The sequence below is a fragment of the Tachypleus tridentatus genome, chromosome 2 (assembly GCF_004210375.1).
Source record: "Tachypleus tridentatus isolate NWPU-2018 chromosome 2, ASM421037v1, whole genome shotgun sequence".
NCBI lineage: Eukaryota > Metazoa > Arthropoda > Merostomata > Xiphosura > Limulidae > Tachypleus > Tachypleus tridentatus.
The window spans coordinates 155100754-155127005 of NC_134826.1; the positions used below are offsets into that span (position 1 = coordinate 155100754).

Sequence of the window (26252 nt, forward strand, 5' to 3'; positions counted from 1 at the left end):
ATTTGTAGAAATTGAGGAATTTGATGTAATCTGAGAATAATGGAAATATGGTTAAGAGTAGATGATTTTGATGACCGGTTATTTAATAGGGATAGAGTATCAAAGAGGGTGGAAGTGGCTTCATATATAAAATGTTAGGTACATCCTGTTGAATTTGACTAATATGAGATGACTGGGTTATTAAATCGTGCTTTTTTTCGGTTTTTACTAACGAAGATTTGAGCAATATTCCATATCTTGAACAGTTGATAGAGGGAAATGAGATTAAACAAGATTAATACATTAATTATGAGCTGGTTAAGAAAAACTTGAGAAGTTTAAAAAACGACAAAGCTCCTGGGCCAAATAATATTTCCTCGGGGTTTTAAAGGAGATTAAAGATTGGATATGTGAAGCATTTATTACTTTTTTCCTAGGGTTAAATAATCACTTAATCCTGAATTAGAAAAGTGTTTCATAATTGAGACAATACTTAGAATATTTTTTTTATTTTTAACGTATAATATAGTTTCCCGTAGAAACAAAAATCAATATTAATATTAAATGTAATGCGTTAAATGTACCAAATTCAAGTAGAGTAAATATTGGCACATTTATGTTGTAAAGTGGGTTGCTTTGAAAAAGAACTGATGCAATTGCTTTGCCATTTTTACCACGTTTCTCAACTTGACTGCTAGACCTTTTCACTTAAGATACATTTCCCTTATCATACAATAATTTGTTGGAAAATAAACACTACTGAAAATTCTTACAGAGATTTTGTTCATTTTTAGCCAATTAAAGCGTGTTTTCAAGAGAAATAATATGGATGAGTGCAAAAAGTAACTTGCAAAAAATTTAAGGTAAGATGTTTAAAATGCATTACAAGCGCTTAGAAAAGAAATCTCTTTATAGACTCTATCTTGTAGACTTTCCTCCAATCTGTGAGGCTTTCAAAAAGGGAAGAGCTGGGTATGCAATTTGCCTTTCATAAAATTAGCCAAATTTCACATATTTATTGACAGAATTATACAGTTTCATAAGTGTGAATAAATTCATGACTTATACCTCCAAAATGTAACTTTATTATTTCAATATTTTGCTATTACAGCTTCGTCAGGCGCTATCGATATCTTATAAGTTAAACAAACTTCAGAATAATAAGCATTATACGACATTTAGACTTTACATTAAATAATTTTCTAGGCTATTAGACGGCACTGCTGTCACTTTAAAGGGCTTTGGTGAGGTACGCTGATGCTAGAGATATTGAAGTAATTGTTCGTAACGTATATGTTTCTGTTTATGACGTTACGTAAATTGTAAAGTTTAGGTTTAGAAAAGTTTTAACTTTTATACTAAAATCTGTTATGATATTCGTTCTCTGAATATGTTATTACTGACAATTAATTCAAACATCAGGCGCTAAGGTAAATTTTCTTTGCTCTATAAATTAATTAAATTTTCATGAATTTTGGAAAGTTCGTAAAACTTGAACTTAGTAATGCTGTCAGCTATAAACTATAACTTTTATTTCATATATAAAATGAAGTTTTATTATGTATTATTAGTCATCGTAATGGCGTTTAAATATTTGTGAACTGTGTTGTTTTTTAATTATTAAATTTATTCATTTAATTTTTAATTTTAGGACTTTTCTATCCTCTTAAACCTCGACAGCAAGACGCAAGTAAAAATCAAGTGTTAAAAGGCTAAAAGTGTTCACAGGAATTTAGATTGAACTAAAGTGGAATTGAAACGTAATTTTTAACTGTTTCGTGAACAAGGACATTTTGTCAGAAGAATGGGTAAGATAATACAAAGAGGAATTACATATGTTTAAAATTAAGCTAAGGATAGTAAAGTAGCTTCCAAGGCTGAATTTTGTGTATTACATCAACATTAGAAGTCTAAACTATTAATGGCAGTAAATATCTTGGGAAGCTTGAAATTATAAATCATGTTTTGCTAATCAGTACATTCACTTCCACGTTTGACATATGAAATATTTGATGAAACTGTGAATAGTCATATTTCATAAAATACTTAGAACTAAATGAATGTATAAAAGTTATTAGAATGATTTTCCAAACAAGTCTCCATTACTGGCATAAAGACAATGGAAATTGTGCAAAATACATTAGGGTACACTTGCTTGAAAATTTGTATTAAAGTGTTGATATCTAGTAATATAAAATATATGTTTATGTCCAGTTGCAGATGTAAGATAATATAGTTTAAATTGTTTATGTCCAGTTGCAGATGTAAGATAATATAGTTTAAATTACACATTCATCAGATTAAATACTTTTACAAAACATAAGGGAGGAAAGAAGGTGACATAAATCTATTTGACTCACTGAAGTCATCAATAGAGAAATAATTTCACAATTGATAAGTTTGACCAAAAGAATTGATTCTAAAAACAAGGCTTTCTCAGCTCTTACTTGTTACTTTAACAAATGTTTTTAAAGTTTCTAATTTCAATTTCTTTTATGGACTTGTAAGATTATGGTGTGATGTGCTTCATGATATGATGTGTGCTTTTGGAATTCTTCTAGTAAATCAATATAAATATATCTATATTTAGTTGGTTGTTTCAGAGAGTGAACAGATAACTTATTATTTAGTTGGTTGTTATGAAAGAGGAGAGAGAAGTAAAGTTTAAGTGAAGTGATTTAATGTTATTTGATTTTGTTTTGTACTCATTAGTGATTTCTGTTTTTTGACACCTCATTGCTGTGTAACCTGTTTCTATCATGATTAATGTTGTAATAAGCAAAGTTGTTCTTCATACTAATGTTACATTGAGTGTGAAATATACATCTTCCAAATATACAACATAAAGAAATGAAAGAAAATTTGATTAGTAAAAATAATGTGTTAGATCAAAACCAAACTTATTACAAGAAGATTCTGTGATACGAATGAACAAGTTGAGAAGTGAGACTTAGAAATTTGGCTTAAAATCTGTTCAAACTAATCACATAAATTCACATAACAAACATTATTATTGGACACTGGCTTTCATTTTTAATGCATACCTGCATTGAAACACTGGACAAAATGTCTAAATGGTACGTCAAGTACATTCTGTTGAGAAGTAAAGAATATTGAATAAATTACAATCCAAGGGCATTTTTCCTTACACTGTTTAAAGGCTTATTTTTGCAAGTTGTCAACTGCAGTGATAGAATCTTCATCAGATACAGTTTAATTGGTTATTGCAGGTCACACTAGACTGTTGTCAGTGTAGGCCAAACAAATGGGCTATCATTCAGTCCATTCTATAAGTTTATTAATGGAACTCACTGATATATAAAATAACTGATGAAAATTAAATTTTACCTAATATTGAAGTTCACATTTCTGTTAAGGCATTCCACTTCTCACTTTCAGAAAATTCAAAGGTCCTAATAATTATCTAAACCTACATCGGTATGTGATGAAACTTGTTCAGATTTATGTTACTCTGAAGTTTCTAACCCCTGATTCTAGTTGTACATGAACTGGAGAATTAATCACAGCTTTGTGTAAGTATTTCTTTGTTTTATGTAGTTTGTGAACTTCCATTTTTAGATGTACAGGTACTGAATAATTAATCACAGCTTTGTGTATTTCTTTGTTTTATGTAGTTTGTAAACTTCTATTGTTAGCTGTACATGTACTGAATAATTAATTGCAGTTTTGTTGAAGTATTTTTTATTTTATGGAGTTTGTGAACCACCATTGTTAGATGTACATGTACTGAATAATTAATTGCAGTTTTGTTGAAGTAGCTGTTTGTAAACATCCATTGTTAGATTACATAAACTGAATAATTAATCACAGCTTTGTTGAAATATTAGGTTGTTTTATGTAGATGGTAATCTTCCATTGTTAGATATACACATACTGAATAATTAATCAGCTTTGTTGAAGTATTTGTTTATGTTCTGTACTTGGTAAACTTCCATTGTTACATGTACATGTAATGAATAATTAATTACAGCTTTGTTGAAGCATTTGTAAGATGGACATGTACTGAATAATTACTCAGAGTTCTTGACGTAGTTATTTGTTTTATGTAGTTTGTAACCTCCATTGTTAATGTACATGTATTGCATAATTACAGCTTTATTGAAGTAGCTGTTTGTAAACATCCATTGTTAGATTACATAAACTGAATAATTAATCACAGCTTTGTTGAAGCATTTGTTATATGTAGTTTGTAAACTTCTTTTGTAAGATGTACATGTACTGAATAATTACTCAGAGTTCTTGACGTAGTTTGTTTTATGTAGTTTGTAACCTCCATTGTTAATGTACATGTATTGCATAATTACAGCTTTATTGAAGTAGCTGTTTGTAAACATCCATTGTTAGATTACATAAACTGAATAATTAATTACAGCTTTGTTGAAGCATTTGTTATATGTAGTTTGTAAACTTCTTTTGTAAGATGTACATGTACTGAATAATTACTCAGAGTTCTTGACGTAGTTGTTTGTTTTATGTAGTTTGTAACCTCCATTGTTAATGTACATGTATTGCATAATTACACCTTTATTGAAGTAGCTGTTTGTAAACATCCATTGTTAGATTACATAAACTGAATAATTAATCACAGCTTTGTTGAGGTATTGGTTTGTTTTATAAGTTTGTAAACTCTCATTGTTAGATGTACTTCTACTGAATAATTAATCATAGCTTTGAGTATTTGTTTATGTTGTTTTAAGCTTTCGTTGTGATAAATAGTAAAGAAACCAAGTGCGTCGTTCTGTCTGGGACCCTGATAATTACAACTGCTCATCCTACGAAAACCTTGTGTGCTTTATTCAGCGAAACTTGTAGTTGTCCGAGAGGGAAACCAGTTTTACGTTATTTCCGTGTTTCGAAGCGATTTTCTTCGTACATTACACCCCAACCGACTGTACCTTAAAATGTTAGGCTTACGTACAAGTACTGATCCAGTTAATAGAATGACTTACAAACTCAAGTAAAGTTTCGTGACGTAGCACGACTTTCATGGTGTTCTTAAGGTCGTAACAATATTGTTTTATTGTAAAAATACTCTAACGTACGGACTACTGTCATGTAGGTGTAGAATGTTTTCAATGATTTATGTATTGTTGTAGCCCAGCTCGTTTTTTTGTTTGATCATTTCTTTTTTATGCAAGTAAAGTTAAATAAATATCAAGCCATGTTAAAAATAGAAATGGATAAATATTAATACTTATCAAAGGAAAGTGTCTTGTACAAAACTTGTAATAGTTATAATTCGTTCAGTGAACTTAACGGTTCGTGAAACTGAAGATATAAATATCACCTTGGCCATTACTGTTTCTGTAGTATTTCAGCAGGCCTAATGATTCCTGTCCTTGTACAAAATGCTTTGTTCAAACATGCATGGAACACTTAACATGTACACATTCCTTTAACTGTTAGGGTCCTAGATTTTCTAGGTATTTATATTCTTAACGTAAGGTGGTAGTTCCGACCTCAGTGCTACTATTATTTGCCAACAGTTTAGGATTTGAACTACATCATGAACCAATATTGTGGTTCATAGTGAGGATCACTAGGAATTCTACGAAACTAATAAAACATTCAGACAAAAAAAAATTTAAACAGTAAAGATTCAGTTCAAAGAACACTTCAGAATGTTTACTGTTGACTGCTAAGAGAACAGGCTTAAAGGGCTGTTAATAGTGTGTGTGTATAAAAATGTATAAAAGAAAACACGTGTCAAACTTACACAGAAAAAGAGGCAGTCATTATGGCCTGTTTGCCAACCTGCTTCAGAAATAGGTTGGTATATTACACCCAAACCTTGTATAAAATACTAAATAAGGTTTTGTGACAGTTGTAGGGGTATTGAAAAGCTGATGTGTTTCTTTTCTGTTTTACATTACGTAAATAACACATTATAATTATGGTGTAAACCATGGTATTTTTACCGCTTGAAGTCAGCTTTCTTACAAAACAGTGTTATTGTTAACACGTTAAAGTGCAGGGAAGCTTCACACCCATCTCATTGCAACAAGAAAGCACATGCATTTTCTCTCTTCTTGGCCTTTCCTGATGCAAGTCGTCAAAGCATAATAATTTCACGGAAGTCATAGCTCAGTTCCTTAACTTTAACCACTACAATCTCCACAATTATCTTCAAGTCGAGAATGGATGAAAAAAAACTTATTTCTGACGACCACTAGGTTTTTAAGCCTAAGTACTTATCAGCCAATAACAATATACACTCATCAATTAGAAAACGGATTTCACACCTAATGACTCTAACCAGTAGACAATCGAAATGTTCACCAAACACCATTATCCAAATATACAAGGCTTACATCCGTCCACTAATAGAGTATGGATGTCAAATAACATACAATATGTCAAATAACACACTCCAGAAAATCCAAGTTCAACAGAACAAAATACTAAGATCTGTATTCAGTCTACCGTCATTCACGCCAATAAATTATATACATCAAATCAGTAACTTACCAACACTAAGAAATAGACTAACGGAAATATCACACAAATATTATCTAAAAGCAGAAAACAGAAACAAACTAACGGCATCACTATACAAATTAACTAGTGCACCAACAAAATACATTTCACCTTACAACATATTTCAAGAATCACAAATTACACAACAAAGTATCTAAAGAACTAAACTCATGTTAATAATATGTATTCTTTTTTTCAGATATCGGGCATAGGACAGGCAAAACTTTCGGCGCCTGTCCTGTGAAAGTGGGTTTTCTCGGGGCACTCCCGTTTCCCCCCACAGCAAAAACTTAGGCATTGGATTTTTAGATCCCAGCACAGGCAACTTTATTGCCAGACCCTGAGTCGGGTCGTTTGAGTTCATGTTCATATTTACTTTGACTTCTGCCTTTCGGGACGGGACCTGGCAGTTCTCTCCGGTGCTGCCTTTGCCTCGGTCTAGGATAACATTAAGAATGACCTCCTTCACCCAAAAATGAGTAAAAAATGATTTAATAAATAAATAAATAAAACTAAACCTAATAACCTTTCACGAAAGGGGACGAAGAGGAACCACAACGTTCCTGAACACCCCAGTTGGAGAGATAATTCTTACGATTTCTCTCTCTCTAAACTAAACCCCTGCCACGTTAGTTTGCGTTTAGCCAATAACGGATGGACACTGGACGACTGTAAAATGTAGATACACTATGCTTTGTACACTACAATCGGTGTCCTCAGCGAGCCAATCCCCATATTATTTATGAAGTGAAAACTGTATCAGCTAGCTAGTAGCTGTTTATTATCATTACAATATATGAAGTTAGCTACCATATCAGGTATTCCTTTACCGACAGCTGAACAGAAAAAAAAACCCAACAAACAAGATAAATAATAAATTGGCAAATTAAAAAAAAAAACCTGTAGAAAGAGATCGTAAAAATGTATTTAATTGAACTCCAAACTCCTATTTTGCGTGCACCAAATTCTAGGTAACAGCATGAAACCGAAATAAGGGTTTGTAGTTTCAGTGAATGTCTACAGTATCTACAATGTTGTTTCCTTAATTTTTCATGATCTGTGTGAAGGTTTTTAAATTTCTTAAGTTTTATTTACATTGTGTATAAAAAGCGAGTTAATCTACATTTTGTTTTGAGCTATCAGCCATGCAGTTTGTAAAATACTATGAATACTGAGTGTTATTTTACGAAGCAATAGAGAAAACAAATTAATAAGTGGAATTTAAAAAAGCAAACTTAAGTGATAAACCTTTCACTTTTATTAAGTTAATTATAAAAATTATCTCCATATCTTGTACGTTGCACCGATATCTCACCAGGTCAGGAAGAAGGTCAGGGGCGATAAGAAGGTTCTCTCTTGACCAAAATTGTAAATAAACTATTAGCTCATCGAATTGAGATGCCGAGAAATACACTGATTACTAATTAACCCTAAAATCAACTTGGGTGGAGTACTAACAAGTATTCAAGCAACTGAACATGTTAACATGCGTGTTCATGTTAGTAGTGATACACAGAGTTCAAAAGTTTTGTACAGATGAATAAGACTTAACCTTACAAAAATGTGAAAGTTGGTATCACATGAACGTTGACATAACATTTTATGGCTATATAACCACATTGTAAAGAAACTTCTTTCCAGAGTTGTATGTCTGATGGAAAGATCAGCGATGTCGTACATAGAATACAGAAGTTATAAGGCTACTTGGAAGAATTGGTGATATAGTTTATAGAATAAAGAAGTTACACTGCTACTTGGAAGAATCAGTGACATAGTTTATAGAATACAGAAATTATTAGCTAGTGAGAAGAATCGGTGATGTACTTTATAGAAGGGCAGGCAGTCTAAAACAAAGTTTACCTGCGTGATTGCCTTTGGAATTACGTCAGTGAGAGACCCAACTGGGTACTTCAAAGAAGACTTTGCCAGAGGTAAGCAGCCAGAATTCCAAGGTTCTTGTCATAATCACTTCCATTCCAAGGTATCATCAGAGATAGAACCACAATCACATTCCTATGACTTCAAGTCCCAAGAAGACATGGTAATAAATGGCAAATGGTCACTAGATGTTGGTATTAAAAGCCAGAGAATACAAAACTACCAAAAGGTTTTGTTGACTGTAGAGTTCAGCTCCAGGAAATAATAAAAAAAACATTTTGTGAGCCAAATTTTCAGTTGTACTTTTAAGTGTTCTATGTTCTATTAATGATTTAATTTAATGCTGATTGTCAAGAGTTACTTTATTGTGTAAATTTTATGTATCAGTACTTTATTTGTATAACAGGATTGTTCAAGGAACTTCACAAGACAGAGAGGAGGCAGTATTTTAAACTGTTTATATTTTGTACATTTGTAGAAAGTTGTGCTGTTTAGTTGGAAAGTTAACGTAACTTACTCAAAGGCTTAGAAAATGAACCACTATAAAAACTTCTATTGTGTGTGTGTTTGTGAGTATGAAGGATTATATTATTCCGTTTGTATGTCAGTTAGCTAGTTAACTCAATGCTTTGAATATTTTTTGTTTCAACAAAGAAACAGAGGCACAAAATTAGAAAACAAACACACGAAATTTCTGTCTGACACAGTTTATTTGTTAAATTAGGCCTATCAGTGAACGTTGGTTACATTAAATGTGGTATTTGAAGATATAAAATATTTTGTTATCAAAATGAATCCAGTAATATTTATACCGATAAAATTTAGCAACCAGTAAAAACTGTATAATTTATTATGATAAGTAAGTAGCATCCGGAATTTTGTTCCATGGCATGAATATGGAAGTGTTGTAATGACATTCATCTAAGGTAGGAAAGTAGGTAGTCTTACGACTCGTCAAGTATGGAGAAGGTGATTGAAGCAATTGAGTTGTGCTTCGTGAGGCTGATCTTGAAAATGTGTTGGACAAGTCACGTTAAAATGAAAATATTTTACTTTAAATAATTTGTTTTATTTCACTTACATCTACTGTTGTCAATGGCAGAAAACCTATTTTACTTTAAATGTACAGTTATCAGAAGCAGCGTGTGCATTTTACTCTACGTATAGTGTTGTTAGAGGCAGTATAACTGTTTTATCGTATATCTGGAGTACCCGTCTCTGGACGGAAATTACGTCAATTCATCGTTAATGAAAGGTTATCTTACGAAATGAAAAGTTATTTCCCTTGTATGTAATTGTAAGAAAAACTCCAATAAAAACAGCATAACAAAAAATTATGATAGCGTAAATTTGCATGCATCTCCTCATGGACCCAAAAAACTTTCATGCCAAATTTGGTGAAAGTCCAAATAGTGGTCGAACTAATGGTAAAAAAAAAGTCCATATAAAGCTGTAAAATACAAAACTTAATTTTTATGTATCTCCTCTATGGACCGACTGAACCTCGTTTGGAGAAGATCCATCTTCACTGTTACCTGTAATTAGATGGAAATACAACAGACAGTACTGTTATGGACCGGCATGGCCAAGCGTGTTAAGGCGTGCGACTCGTAATCTTAGGGTTGCGGGTTCGCATCCCCGTCGCGCCAAACATGTTCGCCCTTTTAGCCGTGGGGGCGTTATAAAGTACGGTCAATCCCGCTATTCGTTGGTAAAAGAGTAGCCCAAGAGTTGGCGGTTGTTGGTGTTGATGACTAGCTACGTTCCCTCTAGTCTTACACTGCTAAATTAGAGACGACTAACCCAGATAACCCTCGTCTATTGTTGAGCTAAATTAAAAAACGAACAAGGAAATCTTCTAAACACAGAACATAATAAATGCTTATATCTCACGACCACAGGAATTTATACTGTTAAGAGATTTTTCTGTAATGTTTTCAACATGCTAGGGTCCAATCACAGAATATCGTTTTAAAAAATCGATATTTGAATAAACCATCACTGAAAGTAATGGGAAAATCCCCGCCGGGTGAGTCATGAACCTTCAGGTATTCTGAAAATATATTCAAGGAGTTTGAGCGATATATTAACAGACGGTTATTTCTACAGGTCTCCACAGTTCTTCCTGGGAATTTGGTTCGCTACAATGTTAAATCTAGGCAAGTCATTCTTAGGGTACTAACAAGAGTAGATTGTTAATGTTTATTATACGGTGAAAATGTTCTGTGTTAACCAGTTATCATGTATTAATATATATTTTTATGAATTTATTTTTAATGTTAACGAATTTAGATTGTTTATACAAATTAACACAAATAAGCACTTTTATTTCTGTCACTTCAACATATTTTATCATATAACGAAGTCTGAGTTACACATCAAAAACCTTTACATGGTGAATAGTAGTGGGTATCTTTATATGCAAAAACGGCTCGTTTGGGTTGAGAAAATATTTTACATAGAAGAGCGAACAACGTTTCGACCTTCTATGTAAAATATTTTCTCAACCCAAACGAGCCGTTTTTGCATATAAATTTCTCAACAAGTGGGTTTCTCGACATCACTGATTAGTGGGTATCTTTGTTTGTTCTTATACAATTAACAACACTGGTGAGCAACAGTAAGTATATTCATTTGTTCTTATCCAGTTAACACTATTGGTGAATAGTAGTATCTTTGTTTCTTGTTATCCAGTTAACACTACTCGTGAATAGTAATATGTATCTTTATTTGTTGTTATCCAGTCAACACCACTGGTGAATAATAATATGTATCTTTATTTGTTGTTATCCAGTTAACACTACTCGTGAATAGTAATATGTATCTTTATTTGTTGTTATCCAGTCAACACCACTGGTGAATAATAATATGTATCTTTATTTGTTGTTATCCAGTTAACACCACTGGTGAATAGTAATATGTATCTTTATTTGTTGTTATCCAGTTAACACCACTGGTGAATAGTAATATGTATCTTTATTTGTTGTTATCCAGTTAACACCACTGGTGAATAGTAATATGTATCTTCATTTGTTGTTATCCAGTTAACACCACTGGTGAATAGTAATATGTATCTTTATTTGTTGTTATCCAGTTAACACCACTGGTGAATAGTAGTATCTTTGTTTCTTGTTATCCAGTTAACACTACTCGTGAATAGTAATATATATCTTTATTTGTTGTTATCCAGTTAACATCACGGGTGAACTGTAGCAAGTGTCTGTTTGTTGTTATCCAGTTAACATCACGGGTGAACTGTAGCAAGTGTCTGTTTGTTGTTATCCAGTTAACATCACGGGTGAACTGTAGTAAGTGTCTGTTTGTTGTTATCCAGTTAACATCACGGGTGAACTGTAGTAAGTGTCTGTTTGTTGTTATCCAGTTAACATCACGGGTGAACAGTAGGAAGTGTCTGAATTTGTTGTTTTCCAGTTAACACTATTGGTGAACTGTAGTATCTTTATTTGGTGTTATCCTTGACGAAAACAGTGTTAAGTGAAGTTAATGGCTGTTGAAAATGAAGTTTACATGTTGTGGTAGAACAGTTTTTATCCACATCTGTAAACAATGCCATACGTCATGTCTTTCAATCCTCCACGTGCATGCGCTTGGAATTGGGTTTAAATATTTTCTTGGCTGTGAAACGTTTCATACGTATATTTTGAAACTACGGTTTCAACAAGCGGGAGAACTACAGAGTGAAACCGTAGTTTACTAGTAGGTTGTTGTAAAAGATCATATGGTTTCCATGATAACGTTCGTATTTTGTTTTATTTTTTTAAATTGAACGTGAAAGTTATATAGATAATGTCCAGTGACGTGTACAATAATATATCAGTGTTACGAAAGTTATTTAGCTTGGTAAACTATCTAGTAAGAGTTCTGTTTCGTGGCCAGTTTTACTATCAACATAGGCTTACGCGTGTTTCGCGAAGTTAAGATAGAAGTGAAACCGACGAGTGTGTTTGTGTGTTGGTAGGGGAAATGTTTAGTCATAGCAGACTTGTTTGAATTTGCAGTGTACGTTCTGCGCTTGCGTTGGATCAAGTTTTGGGTAATTTGAATCCAAACAAGACTTTAGTGCCTGTGTAACTTACTGTTCCAAGTTTGCTCAGACGTCGGATGGCCTACTCGAATGATTATTGTTATTTAAAGATATCACATAAGCGGAAGTTTTGCGGAAATGGTAAGATTTACCGTAACACGGTAATATAACTTGTTATAATTAGATACATGGGTGCTCAAAGAAGTATTTCAGGGTGGGAGTGGGAAAATATATTTCGGAGGAGCAGCTTTTACAGTTAGTTAGCAGACGAAAAGTAAAATAATGTTTTGTGTCGTTAAAAGGAAACACAAATTTACAGTTTTAATAAAAAATGCCAAAAAAGTTTACTTTAGCTGCGATATTAAATTTACATTGCAATTTGTTTTGTGAAATGTAAGGAAGGGTAGTCGGAAACACTTGCGCCTTCCCTTAGGCGCCCATGATTAAGTACTAAAATGTAAGCATAACGACATATTTCCTGTTTTATTTAAAGAAATGTGTCGTTAGGTTTATTATAAATTCTAAATATTACCGGTATTTTACCATTTTTAGTTCTTACGTAAGAAAAGTTTATATCGTCACCAATTTACTATAGTTATTATGTATTACAATTATAATTTATATTGAAAATTCTTTAACACCAATTAAAATTATTCAGTACGCTGTTTTTTTATATATGTAACCAAACTTGTAACTGTTGTAAAATATTAAGATAACTGTATCAGTATGGACAAACGTTGATCTATGAAGACATTTCAAATGTGTTCTTCTAACTTGCAGTTAATACATCCCAATAATTTATTGCTAGAAAAAATTACGTTAGAGTAGCTGAAAGAGGCTTAGCGAAATCATTTTAAAGAATGGACTTGGAAGTGTGTGACTTTTGCATCACCTTGTATTAATAATTAGATAATGTATTACACCATTTCCAGGTGATAAAAATACCAGTAACAATTTATGATGGTTTGAGTTCAGGTTTAGTACATGTACGTTCGGTTGTCTTTATCCTTCTTTTCAGACCACCATTACTGTAACAAAAGCTTAGTTATTTATTTTTAATGTCCTTTTCTCATATCAACTTGTTTATATAGACTTAGTGTCAGCACTAGAAAAGCTTGGTTACTTGTATTTTAGGTTTACAGTTGCCAAGAGTTACTGTGTATATATCTAAAATCAATGATTTGATGACAGATTCAGGAATAGTCTTTCTTTTCTTTTTTTTACATCAAGCTACAGTTTCGATAGTGGCATAAATATTCGTCTAATATGTAGCAGGTGTTCATAGCAGGCATCAAAATTTATAAGCTAAATATAATAAAAGGAATGTTCTTTATGCCTTTACAATGGGATTACTATTTGTTTATGAAGTATAAATGTACAGCCCAAACATTTAGTAGATACTGGTTAATTTCAGAAGGTGTCTAGATGACTAAACATCTACAGTTTATACAGGTGAGAACAGAATAAGCTTTGTCATTCATTAATGAGGTGAAACAACCACTGGGTTCATATTTCTACATTCAGACTAGAGTGACTGAGCAGAATCCACCAGTGTTCCCTCTGTTGATTTAACCATGTGCATGTTTTCTCCACAAGAAATCTTTGGTGTAGTTTGAACATTTACATTCTCTGTGTCTACATACTGTTTTTTGTGAAAGTACATTCATAAACAGCTACAGAATTTGAGTGTATGGTGGTAATGCCAGATTGTGTTCACAGAAGTTTGGCATGTTTGTAAGTACATCCAGAACACCATGACTTTGAAGCGTACAACCCCAGATCGAGTCCCGAGCCAAGAGGTCATGCTTATCAAGGAACAGAATGGTGATCATTTTGATAAATTTAAAACAAGAATATCTTTATACCATGTTTACCTTTATTAACCTTATAGAAATAATTAAATTGAAATATCCAACTTTTTGTTTTATGTACAGGAAATATATTTTTGTTACATGTTTGGAGCTAACCCTAGATGAAGCCATCATTAAACTGTACTGAGTTGGAAGTATTTTTAAATAATGATGAATGTTCATTTTTTATCCTGAGGATACGTTATTTTTGATAGTATGATGAATTTTGAAAAGATATTTCGGGTCTTTGTGGAGATATTTGCTATACGGCCTTCAGACAAACTCCTGTATGAAGGTCGTTACACTGTACAAGTTGATGATTGTCTTCCTATTTCAGATGCTAACTGTAGAACTTACTTAGCTAACAACACGTACAGCTACATCTATGTAGCTGATTTTAGTATTATATAACATATTTCCTTCAGGTTATCTCCTGTGTTTTCAGCTTTAACTTGTGTGTACTTGTATTTCCTTGCTATCATGCAAATGTTGTGCAATAAATCTTAAATGTTTTTGTATATCAATTTTGTGCTTTCTTCAAGTTTAATGTCGCAAACAATACCGATGTAACAGGACTGATATTCTGATTGGTTTTCTTCATTCCATACTTGCTTAATATAGATGTTACAGAACAATAAATATTTTTAAATGTTAGTTTTGTATTTAACTTGTATGCATGTTTACTTAAGTATGTTATAACTAGCTACTTTAACACACCCAGTTCTGAGGTTTTGTCAGTCAAGTGGTCAGAACTCAGAGCTACATTCACTGATTATTTGTGTAACTCTGTTATTTCTATTATATCTAGATTCTTATTGTAAACATTGTGTACTGGGTTCTTGAAACATTTCCTTGTTCCTGTTTTTCTTATGATTACATACTTAGTAATTGTTCTTTGCTAACTAAATATTTCACTAATTTTCTATTTGTTTCCGGTTCCAGGTTGTTGTGGAGGATGTTTCCGATGCATGGCAAGAGTCCCTTACGCTACCCTTATTGCCACTGTGATGTGTTTTGCAGGGTCAGGAGTTTTTTTAGGATCCATGTATAAAGGTGTAGCATTAACTTTGCGAATGTTTGAAGATGTGTTTCAGATTCGATTCCAGGGGTTAGTATAACATATCTGTGTTAACTAAATTTTATTAACACGTACTTTTCTTTCATAAAAAAAGTTGATTTTTAATGAAATAATCCATAATGTGAAACTATTTCTGGATCTGATCCAGTGAGTAATTTTGTTACAATATGTGATAGAACTATAAACCTGTAACAAAATGTACCTGCTTGTTTCACTGTAAGAACTGGTAGATACAAGTGTTATATTTGTTTTTCTGAGCTAAGGAAGTAGACAGTGACAATGGTGTGGGTTGAATATAAAGGGTAAGAACTGGTAGATACAAGTGTTATATTTGTTTCTCTGAACCAAGAAAGTAGACAGTGGCAACAATATGGGTTGAGTTTAAAGGGTAAGAACTGGTAGATACAAGTGTTGTTATATTTGTTTCTCCGAACCAAGGAAGTAGACAGTGGCAATAATATGAGTTGAGTTTAAAGGGTAAGAACTGGTAAATACAAGTGTTGTTATATTTGTTTCTATGAACTAAGGAAGTAGACAGTGGCAACAATATGGGTTGAATGTAAAAAGATTGTGTTGAAGAGAGAAGTTTATTATCTCCATAGTTTTCATCTGAGAACTTAGAGTATGCCATCAGCATGAATAAGACCTGTTATACACAAACAAGGGTTGCAGTTAACCCACAGTCCTGAATCTCATGTAAACCAGAACTGATTGGGAGGTATGAGATTTGACCCACTCTTCCCTGAATAATGAATACATGCAAGCACAAGTACTTTGATTTAAAATCTATACCATCACATACTAAACAGTATACATTTTCCACACAGTTGTCCACCATTAACAGTTTCATCAATAAGAAAATATATGGTCTATTATTTAATTAAATAGAACTTATTTAATACTTTAAAACAAATATTATAAAAGCAGTCTTAGGTTTCAGTGATAGTCAACACCAAAAAATAACAAAAGATCTAGGTGAGTACTTTATTTAGTTTTTAACACTTGCTTAAGGTAAGTAACATGTAGTGTACATTATAAATAATAGTTTTAACACAACATGTAGTGTACATTATAAATAATAGTTTTAACACAACATGTAGTGTACATCATAAATAATAGTTTTTCATTGACACTGAAGTGATTATTTTGGGCCCTTTAAAAATAAAATGAATTTGAGTCTGGGACTTTACTGAGATCCCTTCAAATGTAAACATTACTGGGGTTGGAGTGGAGATTAGTAAAGATAAGATGAATCTAGTAATACATCTTGGCTTTGGTTCAACCAACACACTTCATCTACAACAACAGAAGAAACATGGCAATTCTGTTTATTTAAATAACATTTTGACTTAATGCAAACAGCTTGTGACTTTCCTGAAGGAGTCATGTTTAAGAAACACTTCTGTAAACAGAAACATAGTGATGTCAGAGACTGATTGTTAGTGTTTCTCCAGTGGTTATTCAGAAGTATTGAGAGTGCAATAAAAACCAAAAACTGTTATTAGAATAAAAAATTAAAAATGAATAAAGATTTTATGCGACTCTAATGGATATTTTGAAGGTGATAGGTTATAAAGATTTAACTGTCCTAATTAAATGGCTTGTAACTTTATCTAAATGAGAAGTCCTTTAGTAAGTAACAGTACTAAATAAATGTTTAACTTTTACATTTGATACAAGTATGTTCAATATTTATCAATGAATCAATATTTGTAAATAAAAAAATTACAGGAAGAATTCTGCAAAATTAATTTCCCAGAAAATACACTCATTTTTTTAAGTGTCCATTAGTAAAGGAGAGATATTTTGAGATGTTTTTTACTTGTACAGTAGTCCTGTCTGTATGAAGGAATTTCAGAAACATGCAGAATAAATCTACTAGCTCATTTTGTATAAGTTATTTAGTGACAAGTGGTAAATTATAAATTAGGCCTCATATTTACTTTTATTAGTATTTTAAACACATTGTCAGAAATGAAGTGTAAATTATTTTTAACGATAACAGAAGGAATGACAGTATGTATCTTAATCTGATGTACATGCTTTGTTTCATTTGCTGGACAGCACTCATGGTGATCTCAGGTATGTTTTCATACTTCTTTACAGATGGGTCTAAAACTGAAATCGTTATAAAATATGTTAATAAATTTAACCTAAAATAATTTTGCTTACTAATGCTTTAACAATTTGAATCACATATTTTCAAGTACATGCTCTAAGCTTTCTAAGGGGAAGAATTTGAGTTACTGTATTTTTGTCACATGATTGGTTTAAAAATTAGTGATAACTTCTTAGTCTGTAATATAAAACAAAGGTATTAGATCTGTAGTTTCTTATACTTACTTTTTAGTATTTGTTTCTTTTATATCTGGGAAATAATTTCCTGCTATTTATAAACTTGTAGTAAAGTACAACAAATTTCTAAGAGTTGTTTAATAAGGTTGAAAGGGTATTATTTTAACCAGCTGTAAATACACACTTTATTACAGGACTTTCTAATGAAATATATAATAATTGTGGTTTTTTTGCTTCATGTTACTTCAGTTTTTCTATAGGTTTAACTTTATAAATGCTGTTAAACAGTAAAAGTTTTCACCTCACTAAAAACATCTTTTTTGGTGTACATAACTCCTTCAGAACACACCAGTGTAATTAAACCTGTACTTTTATATCATCAGGTGTGAGCAGTGTATATATGAATACATAGATTACTGTACAAATGTTTTATCACAGTATATTAAATAATGAAATGTGATTGTAGAGTGCATATTAATATAGAACACATCTAATACATCACAACATATTTAATAATGAAATATGTCTTTGTTTGGTGCATATTAATATAGAACACATCTAATACATCACAACATATTTAATAATGAAATATGTCTTTGTTTGGTGCATATTAATATAGAACACATCTAATACATCACAACATATTTAATAATGAAATATGTCTTTGTTTGGTGCATATTAATATAGAACACATCTAATACATCACAACATATTTAATAATGAAATATGTCTTTGTTTGGTGCATATTAATATGGAACACATCTAATACATTTAATAATGAAATATGTCTTTGTTTGGTGCATATTAATATAGAACACATCTAATACATCACAACATATTTAATAATGAAATATGTCTTTGTTTGGTGCATATTAATATGGAACACATCTAATACATCACAACATATTTAATAATGAAATATGTCTTTGTTTGGTGCATATTAAAGTAGAACACTACATCTAATTTATCAGATCATATTAGTTTTATATGATATGGCCACTTTATCAAACACAGATAGTTTATCTCGCACATCCACTTAATTTTTTTCAGGCTAACAGATCTTCGAATCATCTTCATTGTTATAGGAGGAATGATGGGTGTGCTCAGTTTGTTTCTCTTGCTTGTGGGGTGTTTGGCAACTGGAGCTACTAGAGAAAGAATTTATCGGGGTTGGAAGGCCAGACTAGGTGGACGGATATCTTGTGCACTGGTAAGAAACAAGTAATCCAGTGTCCTTTGTTTAGTCTTTCAGCTACAATATAATATATTATAGTTCAGGAAGCATTTCACCATTGTATTATTGCTTAGGTCACACACTAACAATCAGGTATTGCTTTAATCCATAGTAACTTCAACTATAATACAACATGTTACAGTTCAGAGTATTTAAACTTCATCTAAGCACATTTTCCAACTTACTGAATATTTGAAGAATGGGCTAGTTTGACATTCCAGGTTTTGAAAGATTAGATTTTTTTTGTTATGACATTCTTCTGCTGTAAAGTAGGCATGAAGACTTCCTATGTAGCATGTCTATGTTTGTAAGGTGCTGAATGTCCTTGTTTCTGTATTGTCTCTAGTTTGATTTTAAACTTTCAAGATTTTTAACAGTACTGTAATAATTTTAAAGTGAATTGATCAATTTTATAGTATCTAACTAGAGAAATGTTAAATTTAAATCCAGCTGTGCAAAATGTGATAGTGAAGAAATATTCAAACTAAGAAATGGAGACAATTTAAATACAGGAACAAAGTAAGTGTACTTAGAAGGTGTTGAATGTCCTTGTTTCTGTGTAGTCTTTGCATATCTATACCTTCCTGGTGTTGAATGTCCTTGTTTCTGTGTAGTCTTTGTTGCATATCTATACCTTCCTGGTGTTGAATGCCCTTGTATCTGTGTAGTCTTTGTTGCATATCTATACCTGCTAGGTGTTGAGTGTTTTTGTTGCATATCTGTACTTGCCTGGTGTTGAGTGTCTTTTTTTCTGTGTAGTCTTTATTGCATATCTATACCTGCCTGGTGTTGAATGTCCTTGTTTCTGTGTAGTCTTTGTTGCATATCTATACCTGCCTGGTGTTGAATGTCCTTGTTTCTGTGTAGTCTTTGTTGCATATCTATACCTGCCTGGTGTTGAATGTCCTTGTTTCTGTGTAGTCTTTGTTGCATATCTATACCTTCCTGGTGTTGAATGCCCTTGTATCTGTGTAGTCTTTGTTGCATATCTATACCTGCTAGGTGTTGAGTGTCCTTGTTGCATATCTATACTTGCCTGGTGTTGAGTGTCTTTTTTTATGTGTAGTCTTTGTTGCATATCTATACCTGCCTGGTGTTGAATGTCCTTGTTTCTGTGTAGTCATTGTTGCATATCTATACCTGCCTGGTGTTGAATGTCCTTGTTTCTGTGTAGTCTTTGTTGCATATCTATACCTGCCTGGTGTTGAATGTCCTTGTTTCTGTGTAGTCTTTGTTGCATATCTATACCTTCCTGGTGTTGAATGCCCTTGTATCTGTGTAGTCTTTGTTGCATATCTATACCTGCTAGGTGTTGAGTGTCCTTGTTGCATATCTATACTTGCCTGGTGTTGAGTGTCTTTTTTTATGTGTAGTCTTTGTTGCATATCTATACCTGCCTGGTATTGAATGTCCTTGTTTCTGTGTAGTCTTTGCATATCTATACCTTCCTGGTGTTGAATGCCCTTGTATCTGTGTAGTCTTTGTTGCATATCTATACCTGCTAGGTGTTGAGTGTCCTTGTTGCATATCTATACTTGCCTGGTGTTGAGTGTCTTTTTTTATGTGTAGTCTTTGTTGCATATCTATACCTGCCTGGTGTTGAATGTCCTTGTTTCTGTGTAGTCTTTGTTGCATATCTATACCTGCCTGGTGTTGAATGTCCTTGTTTCTGTGTAGTCTTTGTTGCATATCTATACCCGCCTGGTGTTGAATGTCCTTGTTTCTGTGTAGTCTTTGTTGCATATCTATACCTGCCTGGTGTTGAATGTCCTTGTTTCTGTGTAGTCTTTGTTGCATATCTATACCTGCCTGGTGTTGAGTGTCTTTTTTTATGTGTAGTCTTTGTTGCATATCTACACCTGCTAGGTGTTGAGTGTCCTTGTTTTTCTGCACCATGTAGGACTTGTGTTGAATGAGACTTGCAGTGTAAGATCTGTATTGAATGAGAATGTACAGTACATGATTTATGTGTTTCTTCTTGTAAACTACTTTTGTATTATATCACTGTTTTGTTTTTTCAGATTGGAAGTTTAATTGAGTTCCAGCTGTTAATGTTTTCTATTCCTTTAGGTTATACTTTAAGTAACTTGCAGAAAATCAAAAAAAGTGCTCTTAACTTTTCCACATAAGCTTAGTATTAGTACATAATATTTTGGAGCAAAAAGGGACCTACTGGTCCACCTGGACTGTCCCATCCTCTAAACTAAACTGAAATTAGTAAAAAGAATAAAAAAGATCTTATAGCCAGACATTATTCATATACTTAACCTTTCTCTTAAACTAACTTAATGTATTGTGTTCACAGCATCTAAAGGTAATTCATTCCAGAACCCAACCATCCTAACAAAATGTATATTTTTGTCCCCTATTCCTATTATTCTTATTGTTAAATATGAAAAAAGGTGAAGCACCAACACTATTAATTCCCTTTTACAATACTTACACACCTCAATCAGAAAACCTTCCCTAACTTACACACCTCAATCAGAACACCTTCCCTAACTTACACACCTCAATCAGAACACCTTCCCTAACTTACACACCTCAATCAGAACACCTTCCCTAACTTACACACCTCAATCAGAACACCTTCCCTAACTTACACACCTCAATCAGAACACCTTCCCTAACTTACACACCTCAATCAGAACACCTTCCCTAACTTAAACACCTCAATCAGATCCCCTTCCCCACAACTCTTCTTTTTCAAGAGAAAATAAGTTGATGGATATCAGGCTCTCCTCACATGACAACCCCTCTATCACAAACACCATTTTAGTAACTCTTCTTGAACCCATTCTTACAATTCAATATCCTTCCTAAGGTAAGAAGCCCAAGACTGAGCACAATATTCCAAATGTGACCTAACCAGTGAAATTATAACATCTTCAGACTTGTATTCAATACTTCTGTAGATTCAACCTAAAATCCTGTTTAGCTATCACTAGTAACAGCAAACTGCTTGGATGGATGGCTTTAGAGACTGATCAACTATTACACCAAGATCCCTTTCCATTATACCACTGTTAAGACACATCTGTAGAGATTTTTTTTTTACACAAGTCTTTTATGTGGCACCTTGCCAAATCCTTTCTGAAAGTCCAGATACACCAGATTTACACCTTTATTTTCATCTACACAAGAAATAACATTTTCAAAGAATGTTAAAAGGTTTGTAAAGCAACATTTTCCCTTAGCAGAACCATGTTGATTATCCAATGAAATTTTAGACTTTGGTGAATAGCTTAAGAAATCTTTTATATTTGAATGATGAATGTGAACTGTAAATGGAAACTAGTTTTATGGTTGAGGCAAGTAAAGCTAGGCCAAACTTGATACAGAAATTTTATAAATAAAACGTTTACAGGTTTGCAAACAGTATAATTTATTCCATCTAGTTAAAAAGAGATTGGTTTATCTTAACATATTTCACATCAGTTGCTTGTGGAATCTGTTTTTGTGTTCATATGTTTTATTAAAACATAATAAAGAAAACCTCTGTATTCCAGTTTCTTGTGGTAACATATATACTGGACTTGGCATGGATTTTGGTGCTAGCTTGTTTGGTGGTCATCACCTTTGTCTTCATGGTTTCATGGGGGTTGTGTAACCAGTTGAAGATTACTGACAGTGAGAGACAGTGTATAGACCTCACTCACTTTGGTAAGGATGCTTTGTATAAACATGTGATCTGTCTATCACTCAACTCATATTTTCAATTTGGAAAAAACTTTAATGACACTACTGATATTTTGTACTGTTTTCAGACTAATTTCACAAAATAAGTAGTTTCTCTTACAAAGAGAAGTTAATATTCAACATTTATCTCAAACTGTTTCATTTGTTATCTGTTTCTTTAAGAAAATTTACATTTTTAAATAACAGTAAATATAATTGCAATCATAACAATGTTGATCTAGTCCAATTGTTTGAAAAGGTTACAAGAATAGAGTATGTTAAATTACGATAATATGAAATTAATTATTTTTCTTTACTATTATACTACTACTTTAAGACCTTCCTTTGAAGTTTCTAGAAGTTTCAGAAATAGACCTCACTAATCTTACGATGAAAGAGTCCATTGTAACACTTCTTAATTTAAAATTACCAGTGGAAGTTTCTGTAAAGTGGGAAGAAACTTCTAAAGAAGTTGCTTCATCAATGTAAACAAACAAGTAGAGAAAGAAATACTGCTGGTTTACTTCCTTTATATACATAATCTTGATGTACGTGGGTATTTGAAGGCACGTTACATGCACGAGTTCTGTAACATGATAAAGATATAAGCTGAAATGTTGGGTACAAATAAAGAACCTTTTTTTGAAGATTTTTGTTATCTCTACATAATAATATTGAAAATAATCTTGTTGTTTGTCCTTGTAGATCACAAGATGGTTGGAAGTTAAAGATTTATGGATTAATGGAAGTGTATTTGTAGTTCATTATTTGACTAATATGTAGGCTTACTGATACTTTAAGACTCACGTTTTGAGTCCAGCATTGGTTTCTTTATTAAAAGGTTAGAAACCATGTTATCCTTCGTGTATGGCTAAGTTTTATTAAAGAAGTTTTGATTATTAAACTCTATTCTCATACAAACATTTGGTTCACCATATGTTTCTCATTTTTTACAGACTTCATGTTTCCATCAGAAACAAAATATGAAAATCTCCGCATTTGTTCTGAGGGTAAAGTTAAGGAGTTCTGTAAAGATTATGTAAGTATATTGTAATGGTGAACTCTACCACTACAGTGGTTCTATGTAAGTATATTGTAATGGAATGTATTTAAACCTGGTGATCTCTACCACTACAGTGGTTCTATGTAAGTATATTGTAATGGAATGTATTTAAACCTGGTGAACTTTACAACTACAGTGGTTCTATGTAAGTATATTGTAATGGAATTTATTTAAACCTGGTGATCTCTACCACTACAGTGGTTCTATGTAAGTATATTGTAATGGAATTTATTTAAATCTGGTGATCTCTACCACTACAGTGGTTCTATGTAAGTATATTGTAATGGAATTTATTTAAACCTGGTGAACTCTACCACTACAGTGGTTCTATGTAAGTATATTGTAATGGAATTTATTTAAACCTGGTGAACTCTACCACTACAGTGGTTCTATGTAAGTATATTGTAATGGAATTTATTTAAACCTGGTGAACTCTACCACTACAGTGGTTCTATGTAAGTATATTGTAATGGAATGTATTTAAACCTGGTGATCTCTACCACTACAGTGGTTCTATGTAAGTATATTGTAATGGAATTTATTTAAACCTGGTGATCTCTACCACTACAGTGGTTCTATGTAAGTATATTGTAATGGAATTTATATAAACCTGGTGATCTCTACCACTACAGTTGTTCTATGTAAGTATATTGTAATGGAATTTATTTAAACCTGGTGATCTCTGCCACTACAGTGGTTCTATGTAAGTATATTGTAATGGAATTTATTTAAACCTGGTGATCTCTACCACTACAGTGGTTCTATGTAAGTATATTGTAATGGAATGTATTTAAACCTGGTGAACTTTACCACTACAGTGGTTCTATGTAAGTATATTGTAATGGAATTTATTTAAACCTGGTGATCTCTACCACTACAGTGGTTCTATGTAAGTATATTGTAATGGAATTTATTTAAACCTGGTGAACTCTACCACTACAGTGGTTCTGTGTAAGTATATTGTAATGAAATTTATTTAAATCTGGTGATCTCTACCACTACAGTGGTTCTATGTAAGTATATTGTAATGGAATTTATTTAAACCTGGTGAACTTTACCACTACAGTGGTTCTATGTAAGTATATTGTAATGGAATTTATTTAAACCTGGTGAACTTTACCACTACAGTGGTTCTATGTAAGTATATTGTAATGGAATTTATTTAAACCTGGTGATCTCTACCACTACAGTGGTTCTATGTAAGTATATTGTAATGGAATTTATTTAAACCTGGTGATATTTTCCACTACAGTGGTTATATGTAAGTATATTGTAATGGAATTTATTTAAACCTGGTGAACTCTACCACTACAGTGGTTCTATGTAAGTATATTGTAATGAAATTTATTTAAACCTGGTGATTTCTACCACTACAGTGGTTCAATGTAAGTATATTGTAATGGAGTGTATGTAAATATGGTGAACTCTACCATGACACTGGTTCAATGTAAGTATATTTTAATGGAGTGTATGTAAATATGGTGAACTCTACCATGACACTGGTTCAATGTAAGTATATTGTAATGGAGTGTATGTAAATATGGTGAACTCTACCATGACACTAGTTCAATGTAAGTATATTGTAATGGAGTGTATGTAAATATGGTGAACTCTACCATGACACTGGTTCAATGTAAGTATATTGTAATGGAGTGTATGTAAATATGGTGAACTCTACCATGACACTAGTTCTATTTAAGTATATTGTAATGGAATGTATTTAAATATGGTGAACTCTACCATGACACTAGTTCTATTTAAGTATATTGTAATGGAATGTATTTAAATATGGTGAACTCTACCATGACACTGGTTCTATTTAAGTATATTGTAATGGAATGTATTTAAATATGGTGAACTCTACCATGACACTAGTTCTATTTAAGTATATTGTAATGGAATGTATGTAAATATGGTGAACTCTACCATGACACTGGTTCTATTTAAGTATATTGTAATGGAATGTATGTAAATATGGTGAACTCTACCATGACACTAGTTCTATTTAAGTATATTGTAATGGAGTGTATGTAAATATGGTGAACTCTACCATGACACTAGTTCTATTTAAGTATATTGTAATGGAGTGTATGTAAATATGGTGAACTCTACCATGACACTAGTTCTATTTAAGTATATTGTAATGGAATGTATGTAAATATGGTGAACTCTACCATGACACTAGTTCTATTTAAGTATATTGTAATGGAGTGTATGTAAATATGGTGAACTCTACCATGACACTGGTTCTATTTAAGTATATTGTAATGGAATGTATGTAAATATGGTGAACTCTACCATGACACTAGTTCTATTTAAGTATATTGTAATGGAGTGTATGTAAATATGGTGAACTCTACCATGACACTAGTTCTATTTAAGTATATTGTAATGGAATGTATGTAAATATGGTGAACTCTACCATGACACTAGTTCTATTTAAGTATATTGTAATGGAATGTATGTAAATATGGTGAACTCTACCATGACACTAGTTCTATTTAAGTATATTGTAATGGGTGTATGTAAATATGGTGAACTCTACCATGACACTAGTTCTATTTAAGTATATTGTAATGGAGTGTATGTAAATATGGTGAACTCTACCATGACACTAGTTCTATTTAAGTATATTGTAATGGAGTGTATGTAAA

At 32.3% G+C, this 26252-nt stretch overlaps 1 protein-coding gene across 8 annotated transcripts in view; it reads left to right on the plus strand.

The window, feature by feature from the left end:
- Positions 1–1209: 1209 nt before the first annotated feature.
- The window catches only part of LOC143245422 (neuronal membrane glycoprotein M6-a-like), a 31963-nt gene continuing 6920 nt past the window's right edge, over positions 1210–26252 (plus strand). The window contains exons 1-8 of one of the 8 annotated variants that reach the window (XM_076491769.1): positions 1235–1409; positions 1631–1787; positions 3379–3512; positions 15193–15358; positions 17393–17410; positions 18674–18833; positions 22367–22520; positions 23492–23574. In XM_076491769.1, the coding sequence (XP_076347884.1) occupies positions 15219–15358; positions 17393–17410; positions 18674–18833; positions 22367–22520; positions 23492–23574 (555 nt within the window). In that variant the 5' untranslated portion in view covers positions 1235–1409; positions 1631–1787; positions 3379–3512; positions 15193–15218. Of the gene's footprint in view, positions 1410–1630; positions 1788–3378; positions 3513–12271; positions 12542–13945; positions 14225–15192; positions 15359–17392; positions 17411–18673; positions 18834–22366; positions 22521–23491; positions 23575–26252 lie in introns of those variants that run through there. The other 7 variants (XM_076491770.1, XM_076491767.1, XM_076491768.1 and 4 more) reach the window with 7 other exon arrangements.